The sequence below is a fragment of the Gadus macrocephalus genome, chromosome 2, assembly GCF_031168955.1.
Source record: "Gadus macrocephalus chromosome 2, ASM3116895v1".
NCBI lineage: Eukaryota > Metazoa > Chordata > Actinopteri > Gadiformes > Gadidae > Gadus > Gadus macrocephalus.
In genome coordinates, this window is record NC_082383.1 from 21,415,297 (window position 1) to 21,426,861 (window position 11,565).

At 48.5% G+C, this 11,565-nt stretch overlaps 1 protein-coding gene across 2 annotated transcripts in view; it reads left to right on the top strand.

The window, feature by feature from the left end:
* LOC132473328 (transmembrane protease serine 9-like) overlaps positions 1 to 10,689 on the top strand; it is a 50,003-nt gene extending 39,314 nt beyond the window's left edge. The window contains exons 10-18 of one of the 2 annotated variants that reach the window (XM_060073414.1): positions 2,732 to 2,999; positions 6,529 to 6,688; positions 6,815 to 7,083; positions 7,491 to 7,624; positions 7,937 to 8,204; positions 8,634 to 8,802; positions 9,245 to 9,501; positions 9,678 to 9,775; positions 10,222 to 10,689. In XM_060073414.1, coding sequence (XP_059929397.1) covers positions 2,732 to 2,999; positions 6,529 to 6,688; positions 6,815 to 7,083; positions 7,491 to 7,624; positions 7,937 to 8,204; positions 8,634 to 8,802; positions 9,245 to 9,501; positions 9,678 to 9,775; positions 10,222 to 10,551 — 1,953 coding nt within the window. In that variant the 3' untranslated portion in view covers positions 10,552 to 10,689. The remainder of the gene's footprint in view (positions 1 to 2,731; positions 3,000 to 6,528; positions 6,689 to 6,814; positions 7,084 to 7,490; positions 7,625 to 7,936; positions 8,205 to 8,633; positions 8,803 to 9,244; positions 9,502 to 9,677; positions 9,776 to 10,221) is intronic. The other variant, XM_060073405.1, reaches the window with a different exon arrangement.
* The last annotated feature ends 876 nt before the right edge of the window (positions 10,690 to 11,565 follow it).

Sequence of the window (11,565 nt, forward strand, 5' to 3'; positions counted from 1 at the left end):
ATGTCTTGCATTCACATGCAAGCCCCCCCATCCCATGACTGTTCTACTCATATACAGGCCCCCAAAACCCAACTCTGCTTTCATCCCGGAAATGTCTGATCTCCTCACAACACTCTGTACTACCTCTGCCAATACCATCATTCTGGGTGATTTAAATATTCATGTTGACACCCCCTCATGCCAGCCCGCTGCTGATTTTCTTCAGCTGCGAGACTCCCTCAACCTACAACAACATGTTGATGCCCCCACACACTCCAGAGGACACACAATTGACCTGGTCATCTCAAACTCCGCCCCCATCAGCAACCTACAGGTCTATGATCTTGGCGTCTCGGATCACAGAGTTGTGTCAATGGAGCTCCCTTTTCCTTCCTCCCACACCAAACCAAAGCGGCAGATTCACTTCAGGAATGTGAAAAATATCAACATGGATGCCCTGGCCCTGGACCTTCAACATCTCTCCTCTGGCTCAACTGACTCCCTCTCTGTTGCTGACTCAGTGGACTTATATAACCAGTCCCTGAGCAGTCTCCTGGATCTCCACGCCCCCTTAACATCGAGGTCAGTCTCCTTCTCGCGCTCCGCACCCTGGTACACCAGTGAACTACGTACAATGAAGGCTGCTGGGCGTGTCCTTGAGCGGCGACTCAAGGCCTCTGGTCTGACCATTCACAAACAGGCATACAGGGAACACAGGAGGGCATATGCTGAAGCCCTGAATAATGCACGGTCCAGGTTCTATTCCGCAATAATCAACAATAGCCCTGGTAACTCCAAACAGCTCTTTTCAACTATCCATCACCTTCTCAAACCCCCTTTACCATCCCAATCTGATGTCACCACGGAGAGGTGCAACATGCACATCAACTTTTTTAAACAAAAAGTGAATAACATCCGCTCACACCTCTCCATCACTACTGCCCTGCCCCTTCAAACTGCTGACCCACCGATTGACTCTGTCCAGACCCTCTGCTCCTTCTCCAGCATCACAAAGGAAGAGGTGGAGGACGTCATCAGGAAAATGAAGCCATCCACCTGTGCACTAGACCCTACAGCTCTGCTGAAGGCCAACATCTCTGCTGTCTCTCCACTCATCACCAATATCATTAACCACTCCCTCCTGGCCGGCCATATCCCATCTGCATTAAAAACTGCTGTCATCAGACCAACATTAAAAAAACCTACCCTTGATCCAGAAGTCCTCTCCAACTACAGGCCCATCTCAAATCTCCCATTTCTGTCAAAAGTTCTGGAAAAAACAGTTGCAGCACAACTCCAGGATCACCTCATACAACATCACTTGTTTGAAAAATTCCAGTCTGGTTTCCGCTATGGCCACAGTACAGAAACAGCCTTGGTCAGGGTCACAAATGACCTCCTGATGGCAGCAGACACCGGCTCCCCATCTCTCCTCATCCTCCTGGACTTAACAGCTGCTTTTGATACGGTTGACCACAATATTCTCCTTCACCGCCTGCAATACACCATTGGACTATCAGGAAATGTAAAGAACTGGTTCACCTCGTACCTCACTGACAGAACTGAGCACGTTGCCCTGGGCAAAGCAAAATCACACACCAACAACGTCACCTGCGGTGTCCCCCAGGGCTCGGTGTTGGGCCCCACACTGTTCTCACTGTACATGCTCCCCCTGGGTAGTGTCATTAGCAGGCATGGCTTGTCTTACCACTGCTATGCTGATGATACACAGCTCTACATCAGGACAACCCCCACTTCTTCTGCCCCTCTGCCAACATCCACACTGACCACCTGCCTGGAGGAGATAGAGGCGTGGATGAAGCTCAACTTCCTACAACTTAACAGCCATAAAACGGAAGCCATCCTTGTTGGCACGCCACATCAGCTCCGCTCCCCCACCATCACCAATATCACCTTCTCTGGCAATAACATCCCCCTTTCCACATCCGTCACCAACCTCGGTGTTAAAATGGACCCACAACTTAATTTGACACCCACATCAAACACCTCTGTAAGACAGCTTTATACCACCTCAGGAACATCGCCAAACTCCGCCAATCACTCACCCTGGCTGATGCAGAGAAGCTCGTCCATGCCTTTGTCTCCTCCAGGTTGGACTACTGCAATGCACTCCTCATTGGGATCCCTGGCAAGAGCATCCAGAGGCTCCAATACATTCAAAACAGTGCTGCCAGGGTCCTGATGAGGGTGCGCAAGCATAACCACATCACCCCCATCCTGAAATCACTGCACTGGCTCTCTGTCCCACTCAGAATTGAGTACAAGGTCTCCCTCCTCACCCACCAGTGCCTTCACGGACTTGCCCCCCTCTACCTTCAGGAACTCCTCACCCCCCCGACAAACTCACGTACACTCCGTTCAGGATCCACTCACACCCTCCAAACCCGACATACGAAGCTGTGCACCATGGGTGATCGGGCCTTTTCTGCTGCTGCCCCTAGACTATGGAACGCCCTCCCTGACCACCTGAGGGCTCCACAGACTACAGCTCTTTTTAAACGGAACCTCAAAACCCATCTCTTTAAAAGAGCATTTAGCTAAACTTTCTTTGAGGTTCCCACTTTTAATAGTTTTTTGGTATTTTTTTCTCTGAAGCACTTTGAGATTCTTGAATATAAATGTATTATTATTATTATTATTATTATTATAAAGGACCTGGCAATGACTCTAACTTCATGCAGTTTGAGGTATTTTGCTCACCCATCGTGGCTTTGATCCTCTTCCCCTAAAGGGTGACTCTGGTGGTCCTCTTGTAGGCAAACAGGGTGTGCAGTGGGTCCAGTCGGGAGTGGTGAGCTTTGGTCAAGGATGTGCCTTGCCCAACTTCCCTGGAGTATACGCCAGAGTGTCAAAATATCAGGCCTGGATCAACGGTATCATCACCACCAACCAGCCCGGCTTCGTCGACTTCCGATCCGCGGGAACCGACAGCGACGCCACCTTCAACTGTGGCGACCCTCCGTCCGGCCCAGTCACCGCCTCACCGACCGCCCCCGCACGTAAGTGGCCTTTTGTCTCCATTTGTGGACAATGAGGGTGTTGGATCCTTTTGTCTCCATCTGTGGACAATGAGGGTGTTGGATACTCGGTCTTTGTTGACACACGTCGCAGTGGTACCCTAGTGATATGCTAGAGTGTGGAGGTAAAACTATCATATGGTCATCTATGATGTTATTCTGACATTATTCTGACTGTTATTCTGACACACCAATGATCAATTCCCCCTAAGCCAGTAATACATATATTTAAGTAACAAAATATACTGAAAAACCAACTAGAATTTACTGGATTACTTCCCTTGACTAAAGCATTGGGTCGCGGCTCGGCTAAAGCTGCAAGGTTTCTATTTCAAAAGCATTACAATGTTTGTTGACCTCTTCCATTTCTGCCTTCTTTGGCCCACCCATGATGGTCCCTGGTTCCAGCGTTGACGTGCGGCAGCGCCCCCATGAACACCCGCGACAGCAGGGGGCTGGTGCAGTCTGCCGGCGTGTGGCCCTGGATCGCTAGCCTGCAGGTCAACGGCACGCACATGTGCGGCGGCACCCTGGTGACTGCGGATGCCGTCCTGAGCGACGCCTCGTGCTTCACCATGTAAGTCGGCTTGTTGCGTCTGTCTTCACGATGAGGCTGTACGACGTGTGTTCTGTGTATGTTGCTCTTTGTGTTATTTTCCGAGCACAACCATGTATCAATCCTTTCTTTCAGTTTTTACAGTATTTTACATTTTACATAAAGGGGGGAATATTTCACACCTGACAATAATAATCCCTTACCCCTTGCTATCACTCATTGCAGTACAGTCATTCGTCGTCCACACATTTATCAAGCGGTGTACAGCTTATTTGTATGAATCAGAGTGTTGTAAAACGCATGTATCAATCCTGAGATATAAAAATAGGTGTGCCGTTGTTGTTGAGAGAAAAGCCTATCTGCACCGTGATCCAATTGGATCAGGGTTTCTTTTACATGACAACATCCTGTTTCCAATGGCCGTCGATCCCTCACCCTGGTGGTTTCCCTCCCTTCACTTAGGTACCCCAATTCCTCCCACTGGACGGTTGAGTTGGGCCGCCGGAATCTGAACGGCCCCAACTCCTTCAACATGACCCTGGGGGTGAAATCCATCACCCTCAGCAATCTCACCGGGGACAACATCGTCGTGCTCATGCTGTCCAGTGCACCGAGGCTCTCAGACTACATCCAGCCCATCTGTCTGGACCAGGGGATGGGCAGCTTCCTGAACAACACTGAATGTTGGATGGCAGGCTGGGGCATGGGCCAGGGAGGCGGTGAGGACCCCCAGCGCACCCCCTTCTAGTGTCAACAAGGCTTTTTGTTACAAAATCGGATCATTGATTGTAGTTCTACTACTGTAGCTCTTTGTTTCACTCACTCAGCGTGGCTCTGTATATTGTCCAAAATGTTTAGTTGACCGTGACTTTCTCTGACCTGACCGCAGCCCAAGAAACCCTGCAGGAGTTCAACACCACGGTGGTGGGTTGTAGCAACACGTCATCCAGTGACAACATCTGCACCGAAGCGCTGACTGTGAGACAGGTAAGGAAAGGACAACAGTTCAGAATCCTGTTCATGGCTCACAATCAGTGGCGGTGGGTCAATAGAGGGCGCTAGGGCGCCGCCCCTCCGTGAAGTCTTCACTTGAATATATCTGCCAACTATTAATCAACTATTATCAATACAAAATAAATCAACAAAAATACATAGCGTTTATCCTTGTTTAATTGTGTGATATACTTGTCACTCCCAGCAACCATTTAAATGCGTCTGAACGTCAATGATTTGGGCTAGGCTAGTTATTGGTCTTTTGAATTAAAGCCTTCCTCCAAGTCAGGGGCGCCGGCCACGTTGAGTTCAATGAAAGCTTGCTAACTTTTTGCTGTCTATCAAGCAGACACAGCTTTTCATTGGCGCAAGAAAATTTGCCCTCGGGTCGCATCAGTGTGCGCCCCAGGCCAATGGTATTGCTTTTCTTTTTTGTTAACACCTCATGATTGGACAATTCAGCGAATCAATCAAATAGGCTAGCTCCCTCAGCAGCATTTTGCGCAACACAACTACATGTAGAGAGGAGATAGAATGCTAAATAGCAGAGAGTTGTAAGCACTTTCAACCCTTTACAGTGGAGGAATTGGACTCCCCAAGCAATGTTATGCTTAAAAGGAGCACGTAAGTTACATATTAATTTAGTCCTTCGGCCTGTGGCATATAAACAAAATGAAGCAAATGTCCTATATTTCTAAGTGCACTTGAAGTAGACATTGAGACTCAAATCGACGCTATTGGACAGTGATAATGATTTGTCTCAATATCAGAATAACAACAATGGGTCAAATAGCAATGGCTGGTTGAATGGCCATAAAGTAGGTCTGTATATGCAGTGTAAGCTTGTCCAGGCCCTGCAAGTCAGGATGTAGGCTATGAAACTGAATGAATAGTAGGTAAATAGGTAGTGGCCATCCCCAAGATGCACCAGAATACAGGAAATCAATTCTGCGGGGAGGGGGGGGGGGGGGGGACGACGACAATGAGGTCTATAACTGTGCCCCACCGACATTTTTGATCACTAGCCGCCACTGCTCACAATGCCAAAATGTATGGTCAAGATTTACATCATAGCTGTTTGCCTTTGCATAATGCCTAAGTCATATTTTAAAGTTCATCGTGTATTTAGCGTAAAAAGAGAATATATAGATATAAGATATAGCCCATGAGGCCCAGTGAATCAGATATCACTATTTGGCCAAAATATGACTTAAACATGGCAATCATGCCCTGATGTTAACGATATGGGAGAATTGCGCATGATTTGTCATTGATAGGCTACATTCATATGTTACATTCATATGTTACAGTCGTTTTCAAGCTAGGGGTGGACACATGTTGGTGCTCTGGAGTTAGTTTGGAGGGCTGTGTGAGGCTAGGTGCCGGTGGGGATGACAACGTGTGTTTGGTTTCAGGGTGACGCCGGAGGCCCCCTGATGTGCAAGAGCGGCAACTCTTGGACCCAAGTGGCCGGGCTTCCCAACGTCATGGGCAACAGCAGCATGGTGCGCTCAGAGAGAGCCGCCGACCAGTCCATGTTCACCTCTACAGCGCGATTTGCTAGCTTCCTGAGGGAAACTCTGGGGAGTCTGCCGTCCCCCGCCAACGCCACCACAACCACCGCCCCCACCACCACCAACGCCGCCACCACCACCGCTCCCACCACCACCAACGCCGCCACCACCACTGCTCCCACCACCAGTTTGTGTATAGCATGTTATCTTTGCATATATATAGGCATTGTATATTTTCATGGATAACTACCCGTGACTTTATTTTACTCCTTTTGGTATGGTGCAAAGTGTATTTTTAAAAGAGCTATATCAATGAAATGTATTCTGAGTATACTATTCAAAATCAAGTGAGGCAGAGAATGTGGGCTTTGTCTTTAGTCAGGGGCACTGCAGCAGCAGGCGTTCAAGAGAACATTGCTCCTTCTCTAATACCTTGAACCTTTTTCAGTGTGTGGTCGGGCTCCTCTCAACACCAAGATCGTTGGAGGAGTGGATGCAGCTCCGGGCACCTGGCCCTGGCAGGCGAGTGTGCAGAGCTTTGGCCACTTCTGTGGGGGGTCCCTGATCAACAATCTGTGGGTGCTGACCGCTGCCCACTGCTTCGACACGTAACGTCAATCTTCAACATCCGGCAATAGCCAAAACATGTTCCTCATCTCTGGTTCGTCAACAACTCGATGAACATTAATTTCAGACGAACGAGACTAACGGTGACTTTTTTCCTTTCCGATCAGAACTGACACGACAGGTTTCACGGTCTTACTGGGCCGTCAGGACCAGGTGGGCAGCAACCCCAACGAGCTGACCCGGACCATCTCCAGGATCGTCTGTCACCCCGATTACAGTGGGTCCACCAACGACAACGACATCTGCCTGCTGGAGCTCTCCTCGGCTGTCAACTTCACAGACTACATCGCGCCCGTCTGCCTGGCCGCGGACGGAAGCACTTTCAACAGCGGCATCATCAACTGGGTCACTGGCTGGGGCACCACCTCGTTTGGAGGTGGGTCTTCTTCTTCTGGCGTGTGTCCCTAGACCTAGTCTTGAGTGTCGAGGTGTCTCTGAGACAAGACACCTCACCCTAACTGGTCCTGACGAGCTGGCTGTCGCCTTGCATGGTTGACACCGCCGACGGTGTGTGAATGCGTGCATGAATGGTTGAATGGTTGACCATATTGTGAAGCGCTCTTAGTGGCCACTGGTTAGAAATGCGTTATATATATGCAGACCATGTACCATTTAACTAGTTAACATGTGTGCCACAGTTTAGAGTGGGGTCTCTGCACTTGCATTGTGCACTGTCAGATCCACTGAGGGGGTCGATACGACCGTGAATCAAGTCGTTTCACACAGCAGGGCCCCAGCATGAGCTGCCTTTTCAAAGTCCCGTTTCATTCTTTCCATTCATAGGTTCAGCCGCGGACATCCTCCAGGAAGTGGACCTGCCCATAGTGGGCAACAGGGAGTGTGACTGCAGCTATGGCGGAATCACCAACAACATGATCTGCGCTGGATTGTCGGCTGGAGGGAAGGACTCGTGTCAGGTAACTGTTAAACATTCATGTTTTGAGAGGAGCTCCCTAGACTAGATTAGATTCAACTATTTTTGTTCTGGACAACAAAATGCAGTTTAGCCTGCAAAAATAATGCATTAGGTGAGGCAGGAGGGATGACAGCGAGTTAGGCCATATAGCGCATGAAAAAGTCATTGGTGCAAAACAAAACGTACCCCACCAATTCAGCATCAGACACCCAAAGCACAACACCAATCATAAAGGACCTGGCAATGACTCTAACTTCATGCAGTTTGAGGTATTTTGCTCACCCATCGTGGCTTTGATCCTCTTCCCCTAAAGGGTGACTCTGGTGGTCCTCTTGTAGGCAAACAGGGTCAGCAGTGGGTCCAGTCGGGAGTGGTGAGCTTTGGTCAAGGATGTGCCTTGCCCAACTTCCCTGGAGTATACGCCAGAGTATCCGAATATCAGGATTGGATCAACGGTATCATCACCACCAACCAGCCTGGCTTCGTTGACTTCCGATCCGCGGGAATAAACAGCGATGCCACCTTCAACTGTGGCGACCCTCCGTCCGGCCCAGTCACCGCCTCACCGACCGCCCCCGCACGTAAGTGGCCTTTTGTCTCCATCTGTGGACAATTAGGGTGTTGGATCCTTTTGTCTCCATCTGTGGACAATGAGGGTGTTGGATACTCAGTCTTTGTTGACACACGTCGCAGTGGTACCCTAGTGATATGCTAGTGTGGAGGTAAAACTATCATTTGGTCATCTATGATGGACTGTTATTCTGACATTATTCTGACTGTTATTCTGACATACCAATGATCAATTCCCCCTAAGCCAGTAATACATATATTTAAGTAACAAAATATACAGAAAAACCAACTAGAATTTACTGGATTACTTCCCTTGACTAAAATATTGGGTCGCAGCTCGGCTAAAGCTGCAAGGTTTCTATTTCATAAGCATTACAATGTTTGTTGACCTCTTCCATTTCTGCCTTCTTTGGCCCACCCCTGATGGTCCCTGGTTCCAGCGTTGACGTGCGGCAGCGCCCCCATGAACACCCGCGACAGCAGGGGGCTGGTGCAGTCCGCCGGCGTGTGGCCCTGGATCGCTAGCCTGCAGGTCAACGGCACGCACATGTGCGGCGGCACCCTGGTGACTGCGGATGCCGTCCTGAGCGACGCCTCGTGCTACACCATGTAAGTCTGCTTGTTGCGTCTGTCTTGACGATAAGGCTGTACGACGTGTGTTCTGTGCATGTTGCTCTTTGTGTTTTTTTGTGAGCACAACCATGAATCAATCCTTTCTTTCAGTTTTTACAGAATTTTACATTTTACAAAAAAGGGGGGAATATTTCACACCTGACAATAATAATCCCTTACCCCTTGCTATCACTCAATGCAGTACAGTCATTCGTCGTCCACACATTTATCAAGCGATGTACAACTTATTTGCATAAATCAGAGTGTTAAAAAACGCATCTATCAATCCTTAGATATAAAAATAGGTGTGCCGTTGTTGTTGAGTGACAAGCCTATCTGCACCGTGATCCAATTGGATCAGGGTTTCTTTTACCTGACGATATCCTGTTTCAAATGGCCGTCGATCCCTCACCCTGGTGGTTTCCCTCCCTTCACGTAGGTACCCCAATGCCTCCTCCTGGACAGTTGAGTTGGGCCGCCGGAATCTGAACGGCCCCAACTCTTTCAACATGACCCTGGGGGTGAAATCCATCACCCTCAGCAATCTCACCGGAGACAACATCGCCGTGCTCATGCTGTCCAGTGCACCGAGGCTCTCGGACTACATCCAGCCCATTTGTCTGGACCAGGGGATGGGCAGCTTCCTGAACAACACTGACTGTTGGATGGCAGGCTGGGGCATGGGCCAGGGAGGCGGTGAGGACCCCCATCCACAACGCACCCCCTTCTAGTGTCAACAAGGCTTTTTGTTACAAAATCGGATCATTGATTGTAGTTCTACTAGACTAGCACTGTGTTTCACGCACACAGCGTGGCTCTGTATATTGTCCAAACTGTTTGGTTGACCGTGACTTTCTCTGACCTGACCACAGCCCAAGAAACCCTGCAGGAGTTCAACACCACGGTGGTGGGTTGTAGCAACACGTCATCCAGTGACTACATCTGCACCGAAGCGCTGACTGTGAGACAGGTAATGACAGTTCAGAATCCCCTTAGTTCATGGCTCACAATGCCAAACGCGTGTTCACGATTTACATCATAGTCGTTTGCCTCAGCGTATTGCCTAAGTCATATTTAAAGGTTCATCTTGTATTTAGCGTGAAAATTAAAAAAGTTGATTTATGCAGATAGTGATTATGGAATGTAAAAATCACTCTGATTGGCTTAAGATATAGCCAATGAGGCCCAGTGAATCAGATATCACAATTTGGCCAAAATATGACTTAAATATGGCAATCATGCCCTGATGCTAACGATATGTGAGAATTGTGCATGATTTATCATTGGTACATTCATATGTCACAGTCGTTTGCAAGCTAGGGGTGGACACATGTTGGTGCTCTGGAGTTAGTTTGAAGGGCTGTGTGACTCTGTGGCAAGGTGCCGGTGGGGATGACAACGTGTGTTTGGTTTCAGGGTGACGCCGGAGGCCCCCTGATGTGCAAGAGCGGCAACTCTTGGACCCAAGTGGCCGGGCTTCCCAACGTCATGGGCAACAGCAGCATGGTGCGCTCAGAGAGAGCCGCCGACCAGTCCATGTTCACCTCCACAGCGCAATTTGCTAGCTTCCTGAGGGAAACTCTGGGGAGCCTGCCGTCCCCCGCCAACGCCACCACAACCACCGCCCCCACCACCACCACCGCCCCCACCACCGCCCCCACCACCAATCACGCGTCAGACGCCCGCTTCCCCGTGTCCTACTTCCTCCTCCTCTCCTCCCTCTCCGTCTTCTCCTCGCTTGTCTAGACGCAGCGTGGCCTGGAAGGGCTCGACTCCGGTTTATTTTCATGTTGATTGTATCTCAGGGAGGGAAGTATGTGATCATGTAAAGAAACGATCACACCGTTTTATATGTTTTTCCTTTTGGGGTTTTTATGGACTGTTGGAGTCGGTGGAGTCTCAGCTTACACATGATATATAGTTTGCGTTGAGCATATTACATGGAAAAGATCTCTTTTGCTCTTAAATCTGAAGGTGCAGAGTTATAAAATACACATCTCTTTTTGATATGTGCTTCTTATTTTATTTGGGGTTGGAATTGTCTTTCGTTTAGCTAGCAATGGTTAGGAGAGAATAAAGGTTGAGAATATAATTACACTGGTGGTGTGTTATATGACCCTAACACACCAAAAATGTTTGAAGTGTCAATGCAATCAATAAAGTATAAGGCAGACAACTTTTTTTTTTACTTAAAGTACCAGCATGGTGTTCATGGACTTCAAGAAGTGCTGCAAACACACAAGTCACAGAATGACTTGGGAGCGTGACAGAGATGTCTGGTCTTTTTTATATTAAAAAACGGCATTACGGTCTACTTAAATTATCAATTTGGAGGCAGTTAGTAGGTGACCTGGAGGTCAACGACACTTGTGAGCAAGTAAGAGTGAGCAAGTAAGATTATCAATGTGGGGGCTCAAAGCATAATATAATCGTATATAATATATAAAATGAACCTTTGGAATGGACTTTTAGGCAAATCAAAGCAAACATACACTTCTGGGTTGCCCCACGAAAACACGTCGGCCTAATCCGTCCCAAAGATCATCTCATTAAATGACAACTCAGATGACTTCACAACGCAAAGACAAGGTTTCCAAAAACATGCAAGCTGCGTGATTTAAGCGGCACTTAGCATCCATAACAACCACCATGAAAAAAACGTCTTGACTAAATAACTAAACATCATATAGGCCTACATACCCTGAACGGAAATTTTATAATGGAATGCAAATTTCTCCCTGGAAGGGTTATCAAAACGCA